This window comes from Eumetopias jubatus, unplaced genomic scaffold (assembly GCF_037043125.1).
Source record: "Eumetopias jubatus isolate StellerSeaLion01/CBP00866 unplaced genomic scaffold, mEumJub1_p1.0 scaffold_14, whole genome shotgun sequence".
NCBI lineage: Eukaryota > Metazoa > Chordata > Mammalia > Carnivora > Otariidae > Eumetopias > Eumetopias jubatus.
The window spans coordinates 97,105,053-97,128,647 of NW_028274820.1; the positions used below are offsets into that span (position 1 = coordinate 97,105,053).

The 23,595-nt window shown below is 41.4% G+C and overlaps 1 protein-coding gene across 2 annotated transcripts in view; it reads right to left on the reverse strand.

Annotated features, from left to right (window-relative positions):
* Nucleotides 1-608: 608 nt before the first annotated feature.
* TCAF1 (TRPM8 channel associated factor 1) overlaps nt 609-23,595 on the reverse strand; it is a 35,278-nt gene continuing 12,291 nt past the window's right edge. Inside the window, exons 3-9 of one of the 2 annotated variants that reach the window (XM_028106143.2) lie at nt 9,217-10,211; nt 8,873-8,970; nt 7,338-7,551; nt 6,785-7,024; nt 5,438-5,775; nt 3,850-4,100; nt 609-1,232 (exon numbers count right to left, since the gene is read on the reverse strand). In XM_028106143.2, coding sequence (XP_027961944.1) covers nt 1,223-1,232; nt 3,850-4,100; nt 5,438-5,775; nt 6,785-7,024; nt 7,338-7,551; nt 8,873-8,970; nt 9,217-10,211 — 2,146 coding nt within the window. In that variant the 3' untranslated portion in view covers nt 609-1,222. Of the gene's footprint in view, nt 1,233-3,823; nt 4,101-5,437; nt 5,776-6,784; nt 7,025-7,337; nt 7,552-8,872; nt 8,971-9,216; nt 10,212-23,595 lie in introns of both variants that reach the window. The other variant, XM_028106145.2, reaches the window with a different exon arrangement.

Consider the following 23,595-nt stretch of genomic DNA (forward strand, 5'->3'; position numbering starts at 1 on the left):
AGTCTATTTCTTATTCCTGTTTTAGTTGAGCTAATTGTGATGACTTAACTTTATTTTCTCTTTGGGCACTTTTAATATCTTCCCTGTATCCTTAATATTCCAAAATTTCACAAGATTGTGTCTAGATATTGGTTGTACTGGGGCTCCTCAATCTGGGGATGTGGTTCTTTCTGTTCTTCATTTTTTGTCCTTTTTATTTCTTCACCTATTTTTTTTATGTTCTCTTTTCCAGAAAGTCCTAATGCTTAGATATTGATTGTCTAGATCTTTTCCTTTCTTTATTTTTTTCTGCTATTTCTTTTTGTTCTATATCTAAGGAGTTTCCCTCAGCTATATTTTCCAGCCTGTCCACTGAATATTTTGGGCAGTTTTATTTCACTTTCAAGGGCTCTTTTATTCTCAGTTTTTCCTTTCTGTGTAGCATTCTGTACTCATCTTACAAATACACCTCAAATCTCTCTGAAGATGCAGATTTTAAAGTTATTCTTTCCACGTTCACTTTGTTTCCTCTAGAGTTTGTTGTATTTTTCAAGCATCCTAATTCTAACCGGTTATTTTTCTGAAATGCTCCTCCTCCTCCACGCCCCCCCCCCCCCGATGCCCAAAGACTGGGGATTCCTAGCTGACTGCTTTCATTTAAGAAATCAATATAACTGTTAACTTTTACAGGAGTTGGTGTGGGTGTCCTCTGCCAGTGTATGGTTGGATCTGTTTCTCCAGTAAGCCTCTTCTAGGACTAGAAGCAGTAGGGTTACTTGAGGAGGGGTTTCAACATTCAGAGGATTAGCCGCTAGGCTAGGGCGTCACTTATTTCCACAGAAAGAGAAATGTTATTCTGGGGCACCGACTCCTATCTCTCCTCAGGCAGTTTATTCAATTTCTGTACAAACAACAACAAGAACAATAGATTTGTAGTGGATACCGATTAGAGACTGCCTGTATTCTATGCACAAGGGTTGAGGCAGAGTAGGATGGAATTCAATTTTACAACTGGTATAACTCTTTGTAGACTTTTCAGGTGCTCATGTTCCTTTGGAATTATGTTATTCAGATCAGCTTCTATTCTGTCTGAAAGATACCTTCACTCTTTCATTCATTCTCATGCGTCATCCACTTTCTCTCTTCCAGAAATGTGTTGAGATCTTCTTCAGTTATAATCAAATCTGTTTAGTTTTCTCTGCTGAGATGTGTCAATTCTCTCTTGCATTTCTTGACTTCAATTTCAGTGGGGCCTAGGGAGGGAGGGGAGGTAAACTTATATGCTCAGTTCATCATCTTATATTCGAAGTCCCACTGGAAGCTTTCAGACAGGGGAGTGACATGAATAGCTTCCTATTTTAAGAAGGTCCCCGGGGCCATAATGCTAAGAATGAACTAAAGAGGGCCAGGATGCATACGGATATTATTCTGGAGGACTAAGCATCTGGTTTCCTTGCTGAGAACATGCAATGTCTGGGACTCTTGGGAGTCAGGCACTTTACCAAAATAACCCATCATTCAAAACCCAGTACCCTACTGGAATGCTTTCATGGTGCCCCAGAGATGATAAATGAAACCTGAATAAACTGGCATCTGAAAGACCTGGATGATGCTAAAGGGGTCAGTGTCTTTGGGATGTACCTTAGGAGTCTACCTCGAGTTCTTCCTTTTAGCTGGTATTTGGGAGAAACAAAGGGACTTTCTGTTCTGATAAAACTGGATGAGGAGTGAGTACAAGCAGGCAAAGTGCTGGCAAGTAGGGGCATAAAGGTCCTTCTGTTTGCTGGCTGGCTTCTCCATTTACTCATTTATTTGCATAGTCAAAGCACTGTAGTCATCAACACCCATTCTGTAATCAGAGTGCCCAGGTTTAAATCCCAGGTCTACCATTTCCTAGCAGTGTAGACTTAGGCAATTTACTTGATCTCTGTAAAATTCAGTTCACTTCTTCCTAATGGGAGCGATAAATTTCCATCTCATAAGATTATTGTGATGATTAAATTAAACAATCTATATATAAAAGAACAAGTACAGTATTTGGCACATACTATCTAATTGATAGAATTCTAACTAATCAATAGAATTTTTTTCAAATGTTGAATGAATATCCAACATCATCTATGTTTAAAGCATCTAGGCGATAGATATTCATGAAATAAGGGAAAAGACTTCTAGGATTAAGAAATGACATAATAAAGGAATCCACAGAAAAACACTCTCTAGGTCAAATCTTGTTGTCTCTGCATCCACCCAATTCTTAATAAAGCAAATAAAATAGTGTATTGAAACAACTACATCCAAATAAATATAAGCGGTCTAAAGGAAAACTGGATGTGCGCATTAATCCCAGAGCCTCAACTCTAGTTAAAATTACACAGAAATGGGAGGTTTTGAATAAGATTAGAAGAAAACTTGAGAAAATCTTTGCATTGTAATTAAATAAAATTTGGGTCAGTCGTATCCAGTTATCTGGTTCTGAAGTCAAAATTCTCTCTGTGTGTGGACTTTATCTGCCAAACTGGTAAGGAATTCTGGGCAGTGATAGGAATCTGTGTCACTCCAGAAACATAAACACCATCCCTGAGTCAGAGGCCCATTGTTTGCTAAAGACAAACGCCCTCATGGATTTGTTCTGATTTTTCAAGTGACTTCCACTCTTGATTTAATCAAAGAAGGAATTTTACCTGAAAGACGGAATTGAATAAAGAGACCAAACCCCAAGTATCTAGTAAGACTCCCACTATGAATTTAGAGCCCGTGGATCCTGTAGATCCTAGAGCTCATAAAGCAATGGACCCCAGTCCTTTGAGAGGCTGGTGTATAGAGTGTAGGATGGGATGGGATGGATCACACCACATCCATAAATGCCATGTAAAAGGGCAGTCTAGTTCTGAAATGAATAATTACTGCCAACTAGTAATAAAGGCACCTGGCACTTTCTCAATACCTACCAACTGCCAGGCACTGTTCTAATTCCTTTTAGAAGGACTAAAATTTAATCCTCACAATAATTCTATGAAATAGATCCCATTTTATGAGGAGCTTGCCCAGAGTCCTGTGACTAACAGGTGAACGAACCAGGCTTTGGATGCAGGGAGTCTACTGTTAGAGATGATGGTCTTAACCTCCAGGCTATGGCGAGAGAAGGGGAGTACTCAGCTCACTATTCTGGGGACCAGCAGAACATCGAAGAATCCCTACGTTCACAAACCTCTTCAGAACTGTCAGTCTGAGTCTTCACGACAACCCTGGGAGGCAGGGATTTTTGTCCTCAGCTCACACACAAGGAAATGTGAGTAGAGATACAATGACTTCCCCAAGAGCTAGCGCTAGCCATGGGCTCTTTCTACTACACCAGACTGCTTTCCAAGCTCTTTGAAAACTACCTTAGACACAGAGTATCAAGGAACTGTCTGGTTATCCTGGTAAATTTGTGTTTCAGTGGATTCTATGATCAGGTTTTTTGGAACAACTGGTCAAAAACAAAAGCCCAGAGAGTCCTCAGGATGTCAGGATGAGAACCACCCCCAAGGGCCATGGTCCATAGTGGTGAACCAAGGGCTGGCATAGAGGCAGATGCCAAAGCTCTCAGAACCAGGCCAAAATAGGGCCAGGAGGGAATCTGATAGCTGAGAGCAGAGGAATGAGACTCATAAACAGAAGGCCTTGCTCCTAAGAAATTCTGATTCCCCTTTTTGCTGTGTTCTTAACCCACTTCCTAGAGCTAGAACTCCTAGGTAGTAAGATACGGGGGCAATGAGCCAAGAGCACAAGGCTAGAACCCTAAGAGACAGAGGTCGAGGAATGAATCCCCATCTCTGCCTACCTCCCCAAACCTCTCTACCTGCCACCTCGCTGGGCACTCCTTACATCTGTGTGAGGAGGTATAATTTCATAATATTTTCCTTCCATTCAGGCAGATAGGCCAGGCTGGTAGCCACTTCCTTCTGGATAGGCCAGGCCCAGGCCTCAAAGAACGGAGCCAGATTCTTCTGCACTTGGTGGGAGAACATCTTCACCCACAGATTCATTTTGTCAACATTATCTGTGGGCAAGTTGGTCTGGTTCCTATACTCAGTGAAGAGACGGATGAATGGCTCCCAACCAAAGGCCTCCTGTAGCTGGGGAGAGAAAGGGGCAGCAGGAGGAGATATTTAATCCACAGAAAGACCCCCAAAACACTATAATAAATTAATGTAATGTATATAACCCCCCAAAACATTAGTTTCATTTCTGTCCCTGGCCCTCTCTGCAGTTCTAGCTGCTGGCCTCATGGGCTCCTCTCTCTGTCTTATCTTAATGGGGCCTCTGAGCTAGTGAGGTGCTCAGCATGGAGCAGACACTCAATGAAGGATGGCTGTGGTAATCACTGTCAGGATTATTATCAGTATTTACCATCTATGTCATTAGGTGGTAGCTCATTCCATCGTGAAAGTGTCGACAGGATATCGCAGAAGAATTTAAAGCTGACTGAAGTGAAAAAAAAAATCCTTGTATCTTTCACAGCTGCAAAGTTAAACCCCCAAAACAGGAGAAGTATCCCCCTCTCGCTTACCCGGACATAACCTGCATCAGTCACAGGTCTGTGCCAATCTGAAAGGCTACTGACATGGCCTTTAGGAAAAAAAAGTGAGTCCGGTAGAAACAGATGATGTATAGTCTAGGTGGTTGGAATGAAGTTAAGTAAGGCATCATTTTAGGAAAAGGCAGCTGGCCCGAGGCCCCTGGAAAAAGCCCGTGTGAGGCCGGGTTATGGTGCTTTAAGGTTAGGACAGACATTAGCAGTTCTCTGAAACACCCTCAGCTGGATTTCACAGCTGAGCAACTTTTGTCCCTGGGGTGAAGTGGCCCCAGCGACGAGGTTAGAGTCTCCGGGCAGTTTCGCTATCGTTCTCGGGGCAGTGGGTACACACAGAGAAGTCAGGCAGGTGGAAGAACCTGGCTAGAGTCTGAGTTCCGGAATCCCAGGTGGTGACACTCTGCACGGTGGCCTGGGAGCTGCTCCAGGGACTGGGGGGAGGGAACTGGCGTGCTGGACAATAGTTCAAAGGCAGAGGCAACCTCATGTGCAGGCCACTGAGGCATCTTGGATTGCCTCTGAGGGAGAAACTGAGGCAGTTTCTAAGGAAAATGATGGGTCCCCTCCCATAACGTGTGTGTGTGTGGGGGGGGGGGTGGGCATGGTGTTTGGTGTTAGATAGCTATTCCGTGACATGGTTTGGGCTTCAGTCTCAGGTATGTGTGGCTTCAGAGCAAGCCATGGTAACGGTAGAGTACTGTCCTCGCCTCTGCCTTGGTGCTTTCTATCTGCTCTCATGAATCTCCTCAAAATCATGGCGTGAGGGTGCAGCTGAGGCAATTAAGTCCACTTTGGGGTCACTAGGGTGTCCCCTCTCGAGGTTGCATGGTCGGTCCCCCCCAGCGGGTTTTCCCATTCCCCCCCCTTCTTGCCCAGTACCTGTAGATATGTTTCCAGTGCAGTCCACGCATTCCAGTTTTTCACATTGGGACCCTTGCCCAGGTAGATTCGGACTCTCTTCTCCCGAACTGGAGGCCACAGAGCAATATTTGCACGGCCTCGAGGGATGCCCAAGACCGTTTCGTGCACGTAAACACACCACAGATTGCAGGTAGCCTCGGTGGTGTGTGGGGGGAACTCCCACTCCTGCCGCTGCTGGTTGCGGCCAAGCTCGTGGACGGGGCCCCACAGCCCCTTGGTTCTGATGAGCTTCTCATTGATGAGCTCCTGCACAGATTCCAGATGGCACATGATGGGGTACCCGGCATGCATCCAGCCTGGGAACGCAGGAGGGAGGGAAGAGGGGTTAGAACGCTCCCCACCCGTCTTTACCAGGACTTCCAGAACCCCCGTAATGCTCAGAAGGGCAATCCACACAAGACCCACCAGGGCTCTCCCTGATCCTCTCTTCTGTAACTGTGCCTCCAGCCTCACTCTGGCCTGACAGTAACGGGTCTGACGCACGTTACAAACAGCCCTTCATGTTACTCTCCAGCTTTTTCACTTCTGTGAGGGTGTCCTGTCATGTGAACCTGTCTCATTATATTCTTTTCTCAAAATGGAGAACTCTTGGATGGTGATTTCCCCTTCTCATTATTTAGAAACGGTATTGCCCACATTGACGCTACTTTATAGTAATCATCTCCATAAGGCAAGAAAACTGGGGTCTAAAGAAATTTCCATCGTTCTTTCATTTCTACACACCCCCTGATTTGTAAGGCTCTTGATCCACTGGCAGAGATCCCTTCATTCAGTGTCTCCTCAACGTTGTTAAATTCCTTCTCCCAACAACTGTGACCCCGGCGGAGACCCCCCACCACTTTTTCTTTCTCCTTGAAGCCCCCAGTGGGACTGCTAGGAAGCCTAGCACTTCGTTCCTGTGCTCTTCTGGCTTTTGGAAGACAACTCTTGACATGTCGACTTAGACTTTTCATCATTTCACATGCTGCTCACATACAGTTCCACAGCCCACTTTTCTCATGTCCCATAATCCCATCATATTTCCTTATGCCACCAAAATATCACTTTAGAAATTTTCCTCAGTGTCTGTACATATATTACTTAACCATCCCATGCTGTTGGGTACTTAGGTAGTTTCCAATTGTTTTGTTGGGGGATTTGGCTGAGTCTACTTTTTTAAATACATATCTCCCCCCTTTCATTTAAATAGCAAGACTTACATCTTGTATGTCTTGCTAGAAAAACGTTTTTACTATGCTGGCTGCCCACTGCTTGTCTGTTGAAAGAAAGGGAGGCTGTCCGGGGCAGCATGCACAGAGCACCCACCGACTGAGATCTGCACGTCAGCGACGATCCTTTGAGGCAGACGCAGAGGGAAGGGCTCGGCCCCCAGCCGTGCCACAGCCTGCATCACCTCGTCCCAGAGGCGAAGCAGTGGCTCAGGGTTCTCCAGTGTGCGGAGATTGGCAGTTGGCACTGTCAGGATGATGTTGTCCGTAGCCAGCTCTCCCCAGGGACCTGGATTCTCCTGGATGCGCCTCTTCCACTCCTCCTGGGAGGTCTCCCCTGGGAAGAGAGGCCATGGGGCTTGAAACTCACCTCCCCAAATCCCTTATGTTAAAACATCCAACTTGAACCCCAGGAGGAAAACACTGAGGTCATGAGTGACCCATATCTCCCCTTTGATCCTTCTCCTAGGAATTCTCCAAGAATGCGGTTTGGTCTTCATCTCCTTGGCCCCAGTGCTGAATCTAAGGAAACTTAGCTTCCTCCCCTCTACCAGCCCAGAGTTTCTCTCTTCCTACACCAAACAGCCCCAGATGATCTCCTAACCCAGCTCGTCCACTCCCTTGGGGTTCACCCCACAGCTCCCACTCACCCAGCTTGTAGAATGGGGCATGCACGGCCCCCTTAACAGTGACGGGCACAGAGCCCAGTTTGCTGCTCTGAGGCACGATGATATAGAGCAGGCCACCCCAGAGGCAGGTGATCGACTTGGTGGGCTTGTCCAAGCAGCACCGGTTAATCACGAGTGGGCCTCGGAACAGCTTGCTGGCTCTGGTCAGGTCATCCGTGTGGCAGCCGATCTGTATCTGGAGCAGAGAGATCCCCCAAGAGTCACCTCGGGGTGTGTGCAGGTGAAAAGGGAGGGCTCCCGGGAGGTAGGGACAGGAAAGGTCACTGGGCCATGACCCCACGCAAGCCCATGCCATTCCATCATTCCTCGGGGCTGTGTCGACCGAATTGTGTATAAATGTCCTCCCTGGGGTGTCAGCTCCACACAGGGTCATGTTGAGACACTGAAGTGAAGGGCACCAGGTGTAGCCCATAGGCTAATGCTGAGGAGGGCTGACTCCCACAAAGGGCCCCTGGGTGTCTCTGGAACCCACAGAGTCCTGGGTTGCCTATTTCGTTGTGGTGACTCTGGCCTTGGGAAAGGGGCGGAGGGGATCTTGCTGACTCGGGACTTCTGCTGACTGGGGAGGAGGTGCAGGCGGAGGCAGTGTGACTGGCTCATGAAATGGAGGGTGGATTCAGTTCCTCCCGTTCTCCAGGGCTCCCCTCCTGGACCGATGGAGCAGCTCCTGTACTGGGTGGAGTCCTGGGATCGTTCTCCCAGGTTTATGCTAAACAAGTTCCAGAACAAGGGCGCAGAACAGACCCTACCTGTCACAACGACTCTTCAGGGGGACAGAGCAGGATGGCTGCTTAATTTTCGAACAGAGAGTGTGTGTGTGTGTGTGTGTGTGTGTGTGTGTGAGAGAGAGAGAGAAAGTGACAGCTGAAGGGGGCCCAGGGGAGCCAGGAATAGTCTTCGGTGTCACAGGAAAGAGGCAGAAAGGCCCTGTGCTCCAATGGGAGATTGGATGAGCACCGAAAGGGAACTGAGATTGATTGAACACTTCTGCATGCCCGGGCGCCCTCCATTTGGTGCCTTTTGTTTTTTTAGTTTTAAAAAATTATTTTTATTATTTTTTAAAGTAGGCCCCATGCCCAACGTAGGGCTTGAACTCACGACCCTGAGATTAAGAGTTGCAGGCTCTACCGACTGAGCCAGCCAGGTGCCCCTGTTTGGTGCCTTTCTTATTCCCCACTCTGGGACATAAGTGAAAAGCACAAAATTTAAGAGCCAGGAGTTGGTTAGGTTTGAGTCCTGGGCTCTGAAATGTTTCAGATCTATTGGCTGATTGATTGGAGTATCGTGGACACACAGTGTTACATGAGTTTTAGGTGTACTAGATCGATATTTTCAATCCACCTGCACCCGCAGCTCAGTTGCCTCATCCTTAAAATGGGATAAAAGTACATGCCCCACGTTGCCAATAGGGTTTTTATGAGGATCAAATAAGATGGCAACTGTGAAAGCCAGAACATTTGGGTTCTGTGTCATGTGGAGATGGGGCACGGCCTTACCTTCAGATCAGCAGAGGCAGCAGCTTCAGGCAGTGAGACCTCTATAATCTGCCTTCCAGGAATGTAGAGCCCAGTGCTCATCCAGCAATATCTGGTGCCTGCCAAAGCACAGGAAGGACAGACTCTGTGATGCGATCTCTGTCCAGCAAATCCGCGGCCCCTTCGGGAACTCTGCATGGCTCTCTCCCTTCATGCCGTCCTGACTCAACTCTTGCAAATGTTACTTAAAACCCCCACCCCCATCTCCTTGAAAGTGCACGGCCAAGGGTGGAGATGGCCTTCTGAAGCCATCAGACCCCGTTCCCACAGGACCCCATGCTGAGCGCTCTGCCCCCATTCCATACCTGGATTGTTGCAGTTGACCTCAACGGTGATAGGAGACTCCGAGGGGCGCAGATAGGGGCTGCTGTACATGTCTTCGATTTCTGGCACTAACAGAGAGAGGTCACTTCCAGAGTGGGCCAGGCCAGTGGCCAGGGAAAGCATAGCACCCCTGCAGCAGTCATTGATAACGGGGTTCTCTCGGGTTGCAACTGGGAGCCGATAGCGACTCAGCAGCTTCCTCAGGAGCCGATGCACAGACATATAGGCAGGGATCTCTTCGGCGGGGATCTGGAGGAAAGCTGCACCGTCCGGCCCCAGCTTGGCCAACCAGCCCTTTTCCACGTTCCCTCTCTTCCTGCCCATTATAACTTGGAACTCAGCCAGAGTGGAGCGGAAGTGATAGGTCCTTATCCCTGCTTTAGGCGTACGGAAGGGCCCTGGATTGAGGCTTTGGCTTGTGATGCTGATGCCAAAGGGGTTGAGGAGGAGGTTTCCTGGGAACCGAGCCAAAGGGGACACTCCAGGGTTCTTGAAGGCCCACCACCAGGCTTGGGCGCCAACAAACAGTCCCCCGCCCTCGGCTACAAACTCCTGCAGCTCTTTGACCCCCACATCACTCACGGGTTCAAAGCAATAGACACTCGCATCACTGGTCAGATGGGGCTCAATGCTGGTGTCTATGCCCCCCACCGCGAGCAGGCCGCTCAGTGTCCTCAGTTCCGTCTGCACCACGATCTTGCCTCGGCGGCCCCCGTCCAGCCAACGCACGGCATTGAGCAGAAAGGGGCCGAGTTTGCCCACAGTGAATAACACCTTGTGGCCGGTCACGACCACCCGGCCCCGGCCATAGCGGGCTGCCGCTATGACACAGCCGTGGTAGGAATCTAACCCCAGGGGAAAGGCTAGAGCCCCGTGCACTAGCAGCTGGGAGGGGAAGCAATCCGAGTTGCTGATGTCCAGCTCTGAAATCCCGTGCAGGAGCTCCTCTCTGTCCTCGGAGAGGTCATCTTCACAGCTGCAAAAGGCACAGGCGTTCTCTATTAAAGGAGTGACCTATTCAAGCTCTGAGAACGGCACCCCGCATACAGCAAGCATCAGCTTTACTAACATGATCGCCTTTAGCTCTTGCAGGAGAGCCGGGAGAACAAAGTAGACCTATCTGACCTCACTGGGTGTGCAGGCTGGTGTGAGGGAAGACAGAGGGACATTCATTCTGCTCTGCTCATTCTTGGAATGCAAATCCTCCAAAGGAAATCTCAAAGGACGCTCTGCCGTGTTTACCCAATATCGTGTCTTAACTATTCTAGATTTAAGTGTTTATTTCAGCCTGTTGGGCATTACGTAAATAACTGAATGGGCAATTGTGTTTTCATTCTTATAAAGAGTCTTATTTATACACTTCATGCAGCCAGTTTTCAAGTAAAGTCAGCGGAGGGCTGAGTTGGTGGCGCCGTTGAAGAATCACTCTTATCTCAAAAGGTGGGGCAGGGGACCTGGCTGGCTTCAACTCTAGTAGAGACCCTCTTGTTACCTGAACCCAAAAGGATTGACTGTCTACACCCAACACTCCACCCATTCCTTGCTGGCTTACAGGAGGCACATATCCATGCTATAAGGTATTTCTCAGTCTATCTGGACCTGTCTGTGGCCATCAAACCCCTGTAAGACCTCAGGACACCCGTATCCCCCAAACGGGAGATGCAGTGCTGGGTACCTAGTGGGATCATTAGGGGGGAAAGGTAGAGTGACTTCTAAAAGCTGGAGACCCCAGAGCTGGTTATGCCACTTTTGTTAAGTAAAGTTTGGCAACTATATGGTCAGAAGGCAGTGCACGCAAACACTGAAAAACGGGAGTCAGGTCGACAACATCAGTTGTCAGAGTGTTGTGCTCTCTGTGGCTGCAAAAACTCCAGTTAACTGATGGGAGACTGTGGTGCTCTTAGTAGGTACGATCCCTTCCTTAAGACAAAGGTATCACCTTACTAGTGACTCTCCTGCTCCTCGAAGCACTAACCACTGAAATCATTCCACTAGCTCTTCTTGCTCTGATTCCAAGTTTACCAAACCGCCTTGTGATGATAATCTTGCTTCTGATGATCATCTGCCTACACAAGGAAGTCAGGGGCCAGGCCAAGCAGAATGTTCTAGTTCTGTGACATATCTATTTCTCAAGGAATAGCTTGCACAGTCTATCTTTAATTTGGTGATTCTACAATTAACAATATTAATTTTAAATGTTTTACACAATGAATCAGTGGAACACTACATCAAAAACTAATGATGTAATGTATGGTGATTAACATAACATAATAATAATAAAATAAATAAGAGTTTTTGTTATTTTATACCTGTATACAAAATTAAATGAAAAATGTTTTGATTCTCATAATAAGGAGTTCTGTTTATAAATTTCATGCAATTAATTGTTTGACAAGTGAGGTCAGTGAAAGGGTAAGCTACTATGTTTTAGATTAATACATTGGCATCAGGGTTTATACACTAGCCTATTATGATAAGGTGGGTGATATGGAATGTGCAAACTTGAGGCCCAGACACTGAATCACGAGCATCTCATCTAGACAAATGACAACGACCCTCGGTGACGTCCTGCTCATGCTTAGCCGGTGGCGGGGGGCGGGGATCCCTCAGAGGCATCTGTTATTTCTAATAACCATGACTTATGTGTTGGGGAAGATAAATTTTTGTTTCATAAACTGAAAAAAATCTGAACTGGATTTTTACTTTTCTTTTCCATTCTCTTCTGAAATGAAACAAAAGTTTTAAAATCAGAATAAACCCATGATTGCGCTGAGTTGTGTAAAGGGCACAATCAGTAAACTGGGCTAGTGAGAAATTTATTGAAAATATAAATCAAATGGAATCAAACTGATCAGAAACCCATGAGCGCAGAAAAGTCTGTAACTGCATATATGTGAGAGAAAAAGATCAAGAAAAAAAGAATAGGGATTTTGAGAAAAATACGGAGGTAATTGTTACTGAGAAAATACACTTCAGTAACCAATAATGATCAACCTAGAATTCCAATGCCATTTAACATTTACATAAACAAGAATCACCAAATATTTGATGAAAAGTAACAGCACGAAAGAGAAGCACCAAACTAACCTGAGAAAACCAACACCCAAGGAAGTAATAGTGATAACATGGAGTTCACTCCTGTTGTTGTACATCCTGTGGGTTTGGACAAAGGTATAATGACATGTATCCATAATTATGGCATCACACAGAGTATTTTCGCTGCCCTAAAAATACTCTTGTTCTACTTATCCATCTTCTCATTCCACCGCTGGCAACCACTGAGCTTTTTACTGTCTCCATAGTTTTGCCTTTTCCAGATGTCATCTGGTTGGAATCATGCATTGATCATGCATGTAAGGTTCCTCTGTGTCTGTTCATGGTTTATTAGCTCATTTCTTTTCAGCATTAAATAATATTCCATTGTCTGAATGTACCACAATTTACTTATCTATTCACCTCCTGACGGACATCTAGGTTGCTTCCATGTTTTTGCAATTATGAACAAAGCTGCTACAAACATCTGTGTGCAGGTTTTTGTGTGGATGTAACTCCTTTGCATAAATAGCAAGGAGTGTGATTGCTGGATCCTATAGTAAGAGCAGTTTAGTTTTCTAAGAAACTGCTCAACTGTCTTCCAAACTGGCTGTACTGCTTTGCATTCCCATCAGCAATGAATAAAGAGTTCCTGATGCTCCATGTCCTCATCAGCATTTGGTGGTGTCAGTGTTTTGGATTTTCAGTTTAGTGACATCGCATTGTTGTATTTTGCATTTCCGTGATGACACATAATGTGAAGCGTCTTTTCATATGATAATCTGACATCTGTACATCTTGTTGGTGAGGTGTCTGTTAAGGCGTTTGGACCGTTTTTAAAATTGGATGGTTTTCTTACTGTTATTTTAAGAGTTCCTTGTATATTTTGGATAATAATCCTTTATGAGATAGGTCTTTTGCAAATATTTCCTCCCAGTCTGTGGCTTGCCTTCCTATTCTCTTGACATTGTCTTTTGCAGAGCAGAAGTTTTTAATTTTAATGAAGCCCAGCCTATCAATTATCTCTTTCATGGATCTTTGGTATTGTGTCTTAAAAGTCATAGCCATATTCAAGGTCATCTAGGCTTATTTCCTGTTATCTGCTAGGGGATTTATAGTTCTGTTTTACATTTAGGTCTTTGATCTGTTCTGAGTTATTTTATGAAAGCTATAAGGTCTGTGTCTAGATTCATTTTTTGGCTTGTGGATGTCCAGTTCCATCATCATTTTTTAAGACTTTCTTCTCTCCATTGTATGGCCTTTCCTCCTTTGTCAAAGAGCATATGACCATATTTATGTAGGTCTCTTTCTGGGCTCTCTATTCTGTTCAGTTCGTCTGTTCTTTCACAAACGCCACTCTTGATTACGGGAGCTATATAGTGAGCCTTAGATAGTGTCAGTCCTCCAACTTTGTTCTCCTCTAATATTGTGTTGAACGTGCCATTTTGAAAAATCAACTTCATTGACGTGGTAAAATTCATTTAAAGTGTACATCTTGATGAGATTTTGTTACATTTATATGCTTGTATAATCCCAATAAAAATATATAACATGTCCATTGCCACAGAAAGCTACCTTTTGCCCCACTTCAGTCATTCCAGTCCCCAGGCAACCACTAACGTGCTTGCTTTCCGTGTAGGTGAGATCTGCCTTTTCTAAAGTTTCATATACATGGAATCATAAAGTGTAGACTCTCTCGTGTTTGGCTTCTTCCACTCAGAATACATTTTTGAGAGCCATCCATGTTATTGAGCCTAACAGTAATCCATTCCTTTTTATTGCTGAGTAGTATGCCACTGGGTAGATATCTCACATTTTGTTCATCCATTCATCTGTTGTGAACATTTGGGTAGCTTCCAGTTTGAGGCTTGCTGCCATGAACATTCACGCACAAAATTTTTGTGTGGACATGTTTTCCTTTCTTCTGGGTAAATACCTAGGAATGAGATGGCTGAGTGGTATGGTAAGAGGAGGTTTAAATTTATAAGAAATTGCCAAACTGTTTTCCAAAGTAGTTGTATCATCGTACATTCCCAACAGTAACAGGAGAGTTCCAGTTGCCGCACATTCTTGCCAACACTTTGTTTGTGAGTCTTTTTAGGAACAATTCTAGTGGGGGGGTGTATGGTATCTAATTGTGATTTTAATTTGCATTTCTCTGATGACCAATGATGTCGAGAATCTTTTCATGGGCTTATTGGCCTTTCATCGTTCATCTTCTGTGAAGTATGTTAAAATATTTTATCCTTTTATTTTTTTAACTGGATTGTTGATCTTCTTCTTGAGATGTAAGAATTCTCTATGTATTCTGAATGCAAGTCCATTGTCAGATTAAGTACTGCAAATAATTTTTCCAGTCTGTAGCTTGTGCCTTTTTGCTTTCTTAGTACTATTGAACTGCAGAAGTTATTTAAAACATTTTTAATGAAGCTCAATTTATCAGTCTTTTCCTCTTATGGCCTATGTACTTTTTGTGTCCTATCTAGGCCATCTTTGCCTACCCTAAGATCACAGATAATCTCTCCTGTGCTTTCATTTACAAGTTTTTAACAAACAAAAAATAGAAGTTTTTGAATTTTGGCCTCTGCATTTAGGTCCAGATCTTTTCAATAATTTGTTTTGTATGGAGTGGGATAAGCATCAGAATTCACTTCTTCTCCGTAAGGGTGTCCATTTATTCCAGAACCATATGTTGAAAAGATTATCTTTTCTTCATTGAATTACCTTGGCACCTTTGCCAAAAAATAATTGAGCATGGATCTGTGAGTCTATTTCTGAACCATATAGTCTATTTCATTGATCTGTATGCCTATCCTCATGCCAATACCACAGTATTTTGATTACTTCAGCTTTCTAATAAGTACTGAAATTAGATTATGTTAGTTCCTTTCATGTGCATTAATTTTAGAGTCCATTTGAACTTTGGTTGGGATTGCGTTCGATCTATACGTCATCTGGGGGAAAACTGACATCTTAAAAATATTGAGTGTTCTGATTCATCAATGTGGTGTATTTCTCCATTTCTTTAGGTCTTAATTTCTGTCAGTGACATTTTATAGTTTTCAGGATACGGGTCTCATAATAAATTTTATTAACTTGATTCATTAGTATTTCACAATTTTGTGTCCTGTTTTAACTGATATTGTACTTTTAGTTTCAATTACCAATTTCTGGCTGCTAGTATATAAAAATTAATTTTTGTATATGACCTTGTATCCTGCAACCTTGCTAGTTCAATCGTTATAGTGCTTTTTTGTAGTCTTAAAGAATCTTTTACGTAGATGATCATGTTATCTGCAAGTTAACATAGGTCTACTTCTTAATTTTTCATACCTGTGCCTTTTTTTACTTGCCTTACTGGCTGGGACCTTTAGTACAATGTTGAATAACAGCAGTGAGAGCAGGTATCTTTCCTTGTCTTATTTTCAATCTTGGGGTATTTCACCATTAAGCACGTTCTTAGCTATAGCTTTTTCAAAGATGACTCATCATATGGTAGAAGTTCCTTTTTATTTCTAAATAAAATATTATGATTTGGTATTGAATTCTGTCAAATGCTTGCATGTGTTTGTGTGTGCGCCTTCATATATTGAATTATATGGTTTTCTCATTCATTCTGTTAATTTGGTGAATTACTTCCATGTAAGAATGTTAAACCAGCCATGCATTCCTAGGATAAGCCATACTTGGTCATGATGTAGTATCCTTTTTATATATTACTTTTATTCTTTTTACAATATTTTATTAAGAATTTTTGCATCTTTTTTTATGAAGGCTATTGTTCTGTAGTTTTATGGGAATGTTTTTCTCTGGCTTTGGCATCAGAGAAATATTGGTTTAATAAATCGAGTTGCAAAAATTTTCCTCCTCTTCTATTTTCTTGAAGGGTTTATGTAGGATTAGTGTATTATTTGTTCTTTGAATGTTTGATAAAATTCACCAGTGAGGCTATCTGGATCTGAAGTTTTCCTTATTGGGATTTTTTTTTTTTGCGTTGTTGTTGATGTTAAATAAAATTTTTATTTTAAAATAAAAAACCATAAAAATTGCAAATATAGTACCAAGTTCTATAAGCCCTTCACCCAGTTTTCCTAATGTTAACATATTAACAATCATGGTATGTTTGCCAAAACTAAGAAGTTAAAACTGGTAAAATGCTATTAACTCCAGACTTTATACAAATGTCATCAGTTTTCCCACCAACATTTTCTAGGATCCAGTCCAGGAAACCACACTGTATTTAGTATTGGGATGTTTTAAATTACAGTTCCAACTCATTTAACACCTATTTTCTGTTTCCTCTTGCTTCAATTTTAGCAGTTTGCCTCTCTTTGGAAATTTGTCCATTTCATTTAAGTTGTCAAATTCATTGGCATACAGTTGTAATATTCTTTTATTACCCTGTTAATGCCTGTAGGATCTGTATTAATCATCCATATTCCATTCCTAGAATTTATCATTTGTATTATCTCTCTTGTTTTTGTGATCAGTAGAGATTTATCATTTTTATTGATTTGTTTTCAACTAACCAGCTTTTGATTTTACTGATTTTACCTGTTGTTTTTCTATTTCCTGTTTCATTGAATCCAGCTCTCACCTTTATTATCTTCTTATTCCTTCCGCATATTTTGGGTGAGGTTTTCATTTTTTGTTTAGCTTCTTGATGTGGAAAACTTAGGTCACTGAATTTAAACTTTAATCTTTCCTAATAAAATCATTTAAAGGCATACCTTTCTCCCTAAGCACTACTTTAACTGCATTATGCAAATTTTGACATGTTGTGTTTTCATTTTTATTCAGGTCAAAATATTTTCTAATTTCCTTTGTAATTCTTTTTTGACTTGCAGGGTATTTATGTATTTTTTAACTTACAAATATCTAGATATTCCAGATAGGTTTATGGTATTGATTTTCTAGTGTAATACTACTGTGATCAGAACATACTATGTATGATTTCAATCCTTTTAATCTTATTGAGACATTTTATGGCTCAGCATATGGTCTATCTTCATGAATGTTTCATGTACACTTAAAAAGAATGTCTACTCTGCTGTTGTAACCATGCTAATAGTTTATACATTCAAAAAGTAAAATTAAATAAATAAGTATGGGTAAAACCCCACATTAAATAAAAGTAGGGCCAAATGAAAAACAGACAATCCAAGTACCTTTTGAACACAGTATTCGGACTTTCTATGTTCAGTGCAGTATATTCTGAGGACAAAACTAAAGGCAGAGAAATCTTTAAAACTTATTATTTATGCTGTTGGTAGTAGCATGGGGACAGTAATCATGAAATTATTTTGTGTGCACTGTAGGATTGAGCAAACGAGTAAATACTGAAGTTGTGGAAACCAGTATTCTCATTATGGGAGATGGAAGATACAAATCAGGAATGAAGGAAAGAGAAGAAACCCTGTAGTTTTGGATTAAACTGGAGGTATCGTTTGAACTTATTAAAAAATAAATATTTCCTGGCTGTCTTCTGAGGAGCCCAGGAATGAAGACAGTCCAAAAGCAATGAGCACACTGAGGTGATCCTGGTTTCTAAATACTATTCACCACTGAAAGGAGCTAGGAATCTTTGAAGATATGGCTGAAGCCAGGTTTTGGACTAGAAAAGGACAAGATAAACTTGCAACACCTTGTTGTACCAGACATTGAGTGAACACTAAAAAATGGTTGGTCATGTCAAATTATTTGGCAGTCAGCTTAATAGGGCTTTCACTTGCCAAATTTGTGACAAGATGACCTTCAAAAAACACTGACTCTAAATGAATTATAACACATTTGATTTTTTTTTAAAAGGTCCATGACATGAGTACAGAGTGAGACTAAAACACAGTTTTAAAACCACCACAAAACAAACAACAAATGTGGGGGTGGGGAAGGAAAGCTCTTCCTGACAGAAGGATCTCAACCAATTCTGGGAGAAACCTACAAGCAGAACTACACTCAGCTAGAAGGTCAGGTTGCTACATGTGCACAGAAGGTGCATCCATATCAGAATGGGAGGCGTTGGAGGAGGTGACATTTCACATGAATCTTTAAGAAAGGAACAGGAGCTACCCAAGAGCAGTAGAAGTAACTGATTTTTTAAATATTGACTCAGGCACAGATCATCAACTAATGCTAAAACCAGTGGGTAGAAGGTTGTTGGTGAACAGGACGTTAATTCTCTCAAATTATCACACCATAGATTAAACTCGTTGCAAAGGGGGAAAGGCTCTTACAATAGGAAAATCTGACTAACTCCAATTTAACTAAATGGCTAACTCTATCATTACCGGTAACAGTAAAACTGACATCACATGCCTCCCCGATTTGATACATTGTACTGAACACAATTTCACCTATGTAGTATTCTTGCCAAAAATGTCTGGACTGAGTATAATCATGAGAAAGCAATTAGACAAATCCAAACTGAGGGGCATTCCACAAAACAACTGGGCTAGATGCTTCAAAAACACTAATGTCCTGAAAGATAAGAAAAGCTGGCAAATGTTTTGGTTGGATCCTATATTTTTTAAAAAAATCTAAAAAAGACATTGTTGGGCAACTGCAGACATCTGAACATGGACATTAAATAATAGTATTGTATCAATGGCACATTTTTTGAGATCACTGCATTATGGTTATACTGGAAAATGCCCTTGTTTTTAGGAGATACATGCTGAAGTATTTAGATGTGAAGTGTTACTTTGTCTACATCTTACTCTCAAATGGTTAGGCAAAATAATTATTCCTATGTGTTTATATGGTATATGTGACAAAATCTAACCACTGAGGTATCTAGGTGAAGGGTGTGGTTATCAGTACATTATTCTTGCAATGCTCCTGTAAGTGTGAAAATTTTTAAATAAAGATCTGGGGAAAAAAATGAAAGAGAACTGCAGGAAGAATAGAAAAATCGTGTGTAATTTCTAAACAGTGAAAAGAGAAAAAGAAACTCAACCAATGGAGCAAAAGGCAGAAAGGGAAAATTTTAAAAGAAGCAACAAGAAAGTGTAACAGAAAATATCGAGCACAATGATAGCAACTAGAGCATCAATTTTCTCGATTATATAAATGGATTATTTCCCTTGTAAATGGCAGAGGTTAGGTTAGGTTAAAAAATCAGATTTATAGTAAGAGACAAATCTTTTGGAAAAGATACAGAAAGACAGAGTAAGAGGATTAACAAAGAAGCAAAACAAACAAAAATAGGAAGAGCAATTACCGTATTAGACAAAATAGAGTTCAAGGTGAAAAATACTAGTTGCAAGAAAGGATGTGCTAGACTGACAAAACATACACACCATGAAAAAATTCATGAGTTTTTAGGATACCAAAATAGAGCTTTGAAAGATGGAAAATAAGTTCAATTGAGCCAAGTTCAATTCTAAAATCACAGTGGGAGTACAGAACAATTGTTTTAGAAATTTCTTTTAGATCAAGTATATAAAAATTAAGTAATTTATGGAAAATATGAATAATCCAGTTGATCTAAAGGGTAAGTTTAGACATATGTACATAACAGAGAATTTACAGAATGCTCTCAAAAAACGATACTGTTACTGATATTTTGCTAGGTCAGAAAAAATAATGCTATTGAAAGTATGTGATAACAGTATTGTGGTTATATTTAAAGATCAGACCTTAATCTTTCAGAGATACACTATTTTATGGATGGAATGATGCAGTGTCAAGGACTTGCTCAAAACAAACTGGAAGAGGGAAGGAAAGGGCAGGTGATGAGTTGAGACCAGTTAGCAGGAGTTGGTAATTGTGGCACCTGGGTAATGGGTACATGTTTGTTCACCTTTCTGATTTCTATTTCTGTATATGTTTGAAGATTTCCAAAATAAGAAGTTTCTAAAAGGAAACTGACAAGTACTTAAAATGAATAGGGACATATCTAGCCTGTGTAGGTTTTAGTGAAAGGATATTCTTTATAACTTTATATATAGGAGAAAAATTAGAAAATAACTTTATTGTGTACTAATAGGTGAATGGTTAAGTAACTTATGGAACAATCCAGCTGTGAATGCTATAAGCTATTCTGAAAGATGATGTACGTTTATCAGGTGCACATGGAAAAATGGTGAAGATACATTAAGTGAAAAATCAAGTTGCAGATCTCTCTCTCTCTGTTTCTCTTTCTTCTTCCCCAGCTCTACCACCCCCTCCCCCGTATGTACACACACACACACACACACACACACACACACACACACACACACACAAGAAAAGTCAGAGGAGATAGAGTCCAAACTCTGGGGAAAAGAACGAATTAGTTGGGTCAGAGGGAGAAGTGGCGATGAAGATCTTTTACTTTTTACTTTGCATATTTCTGGATTATTTCAGTTATTTTTCAACAAGCATGTATTTTGAAACTGAAGAAAGGAAAATGTTCACAAAAAGAGAACGAGATCTGAATTGTGATTTAGCAATTACTCTTCTAAAGTGCCCTGTCTTCCCATTTGGATTCGTTCTCTAAAACATCTTGTTTATTTTTTGAGATCCAACTAATGCAATTTTAGTCTACATAACTAAGCATGAAGTGAGAATGGTGGAGTAGGAGTTAGGTCATTATGTTTACCCCCACCACGCCTGGCCATGATCCTGACATAAAATTCCATAGTTAGCATTCTGAAAATTCCTAACATGTAACAAGCAATGACCTCCAACGATTTGCGGATCCTTGTTATAAATAAGCTTATTAATTAATATCCGCTCAGATTTTCTGTTTTCCAAACTGCTTGGGAAGTAATAGTTATGATTCTCTCCTATAAACTGACAGTTTTCTTCCTTCATTTCAGCTAATTTCCAGTAGATTACTCAATTTTCAAAATTCTGAAATTTTAATGATCTGGAATTCAAAGACTTTTTTGTGTGTAATATCCTTTCATGATCTTTCAAAATGAAGGGAATATAAATCATTATCAGTGTGTAATGTTTGCCAATTCAGGTTTCACCGGGGTGTTTTCAAGTCAAGGAATTTGGAGCATGCAAACACTTCAGGGTATGACCATTTGTACAACATTCTTTTCAATGCATCTCTGATGACTTTGACTTTATATAGGGATCACTGTAGACTGAAAACCATTCTCAATGGCCTACAACCTAAAGGAGGACCAGGATGTTCTACTCCAGCACTTCCTATTTAGAGGGAAAAAGTGGTAGAAGGATATGCCAAGGTCACACTGCATTTACTGGCAGTAAGATCCCGGGTTTCCAGGTTCCAGTGAAACTCAATATTACAGCCCTCTTCCTACAACAGTTGTTCAGTTTTTGTAACCCCTTCCAGGTCTCGTTACTGGAGATGTTTATGTACTTTTAATTCTCAGGTCTTTGGAAATCATTTTCTTGGCATAAGAAATAATGCCTGGGATATAGAATATAATCCACAAATGCTGGCTATATAAATGGATGAATGAACAACAGAGATGGGACTCTTTAATAGAAGCCTGAGGTTTGGATAAAAATGAGACAAGGGACTTCTATCCCAAAGAGGAACTAGGCAAACTATTCTGGTTGATTCTCCTAAAACCTCCCTAAGACTGATCATCTAATGATGCATTTTATCTGCATCACATCTCTTATTGGTGGAACCAGTTCAATCTCCAGTACCTGTTTTATTAAATGTATAAATGTTAAATTTATAAAATGTGGCAGTTGATCATGATGATGCTGTCTCAGTTTGGTGGAGGAAGTAGGTAAAAACATGAGTTAAAATGTGAATACTTTATATAACTGGGACAACATACATGATCTGGAGTAAGGCACCATAATGATGGATGCTAGGTAAGTTTCAATAATACTCATGACATCATACTCTTATATACCCTAGTGTGGAGGCTCGATGTGAAAATAATTAAAGTGTTTTAGGTATTTGAGCGTTGTTTCTTAATTCACTGAATCCTCACAACCATCCCGAAAGGTAGCCATTATTAATCCCACTTCAGAGATGAGGCTTAGAGAGGGTGACTATGACACCAGGTTATAGAGTGTGCACTAGACAGAGCTTGGGAACTTACTGAAGTCTTCCTTCTCTAAAATCTGTGCATTTTCCAGGTTATATGAATCCTGAGTCCTGCAATGAGACTGTGAGTAGTTTATGACAACGGACACAGTGTTTTGTCAAATGAAATACTTAATAAAATGTGAGTCTCCTTCTGCACATAAAGTACAACGCCACTGGCCTCAGAACTAGAGGCACAGTAGAGACACTGAGGATGAAGATGATAAGAGAGTAGAAATTGCTCAGGGAACAGACTACAGGTGGCTTGGTCTTACAGAGGGCATGGAGACTAGCATTCTTTTTTTTCTTTTTAAGATTTTATTTATTTATTTGACAGAAAGAGAGAAAGCGAGAGAGGGAGCACAAGCAGGAGGAGTGGGAGAGGGAGAAGCAGGCTTCCCGCTGAGCAGGGAGCCTGATGCAGGGCTCGATCCCAGGACCCTGGGATCATGACCTGAGCCAAAGGCAGACGCTTAATGACTGAGCCACCCAGGCACCCGGAGACTAGCATTCTAAATGCAGATGATGGTGCTTTCCAGGCAGGAAGGGAGGGCAGTGACTAGGAGGCTCATGTCCTGACACCTGTGGGTATTCTCACCAGGCTAAAAGTAGATCATCTGGTTTTCTTACTTAGGGATTTGTTTTTCTGATCATAAAGTAGATGTCCTCTGATAAAAATTTGATTCATCTTGATAAGACCTGCCACAGTTTACTCTTAGAAGGGCGAGAGGATCCCAAGATCTTATAGAATTTAGTAAGAAATATGCAAGTAATAAGATTAAAGTTATCTTAATTCACATTCCCATGTTTAAATGAGGGCTTAAAAATAAATAAATCCTTTGAGTAACTAAATCCATAGGGGTTTTCAATCTGAACTTCGCTAAGCAGGTGATGGAAATAATCTTCCTTCTTGAATTCTAATAGAAGCATCCTGGTGTCTTGCATTGTCTAACGTTTCTAAAACATTTTGCAGATATTCTGTATAGTACTACCTATCACAACAAGAGTGGAGAAAGATCCAAATGCTCAGCAGCAGGCAAATGATTAAATAAATGAGGCATTCTCATGAAGTGAATCAAATATAACTTTGAAGATCATATAGAATGAAAAATATTTGTGAGTGGAATTCAAAATACTATGTATACTAAGATGGTAACTATGTAAAATTATGGATGAGTGGGGAAAATAATATGCAAAGATGAAAAGAGTTGTGTTGTAGGTTTATGACCTATTACTTTTTTAAGGTGAACAGTTAGAAATATAGGAGATATTGAAAAATATTGAAAAAGTGGCTTAAAAGAGTATCCCATGAAGAAGATTCATA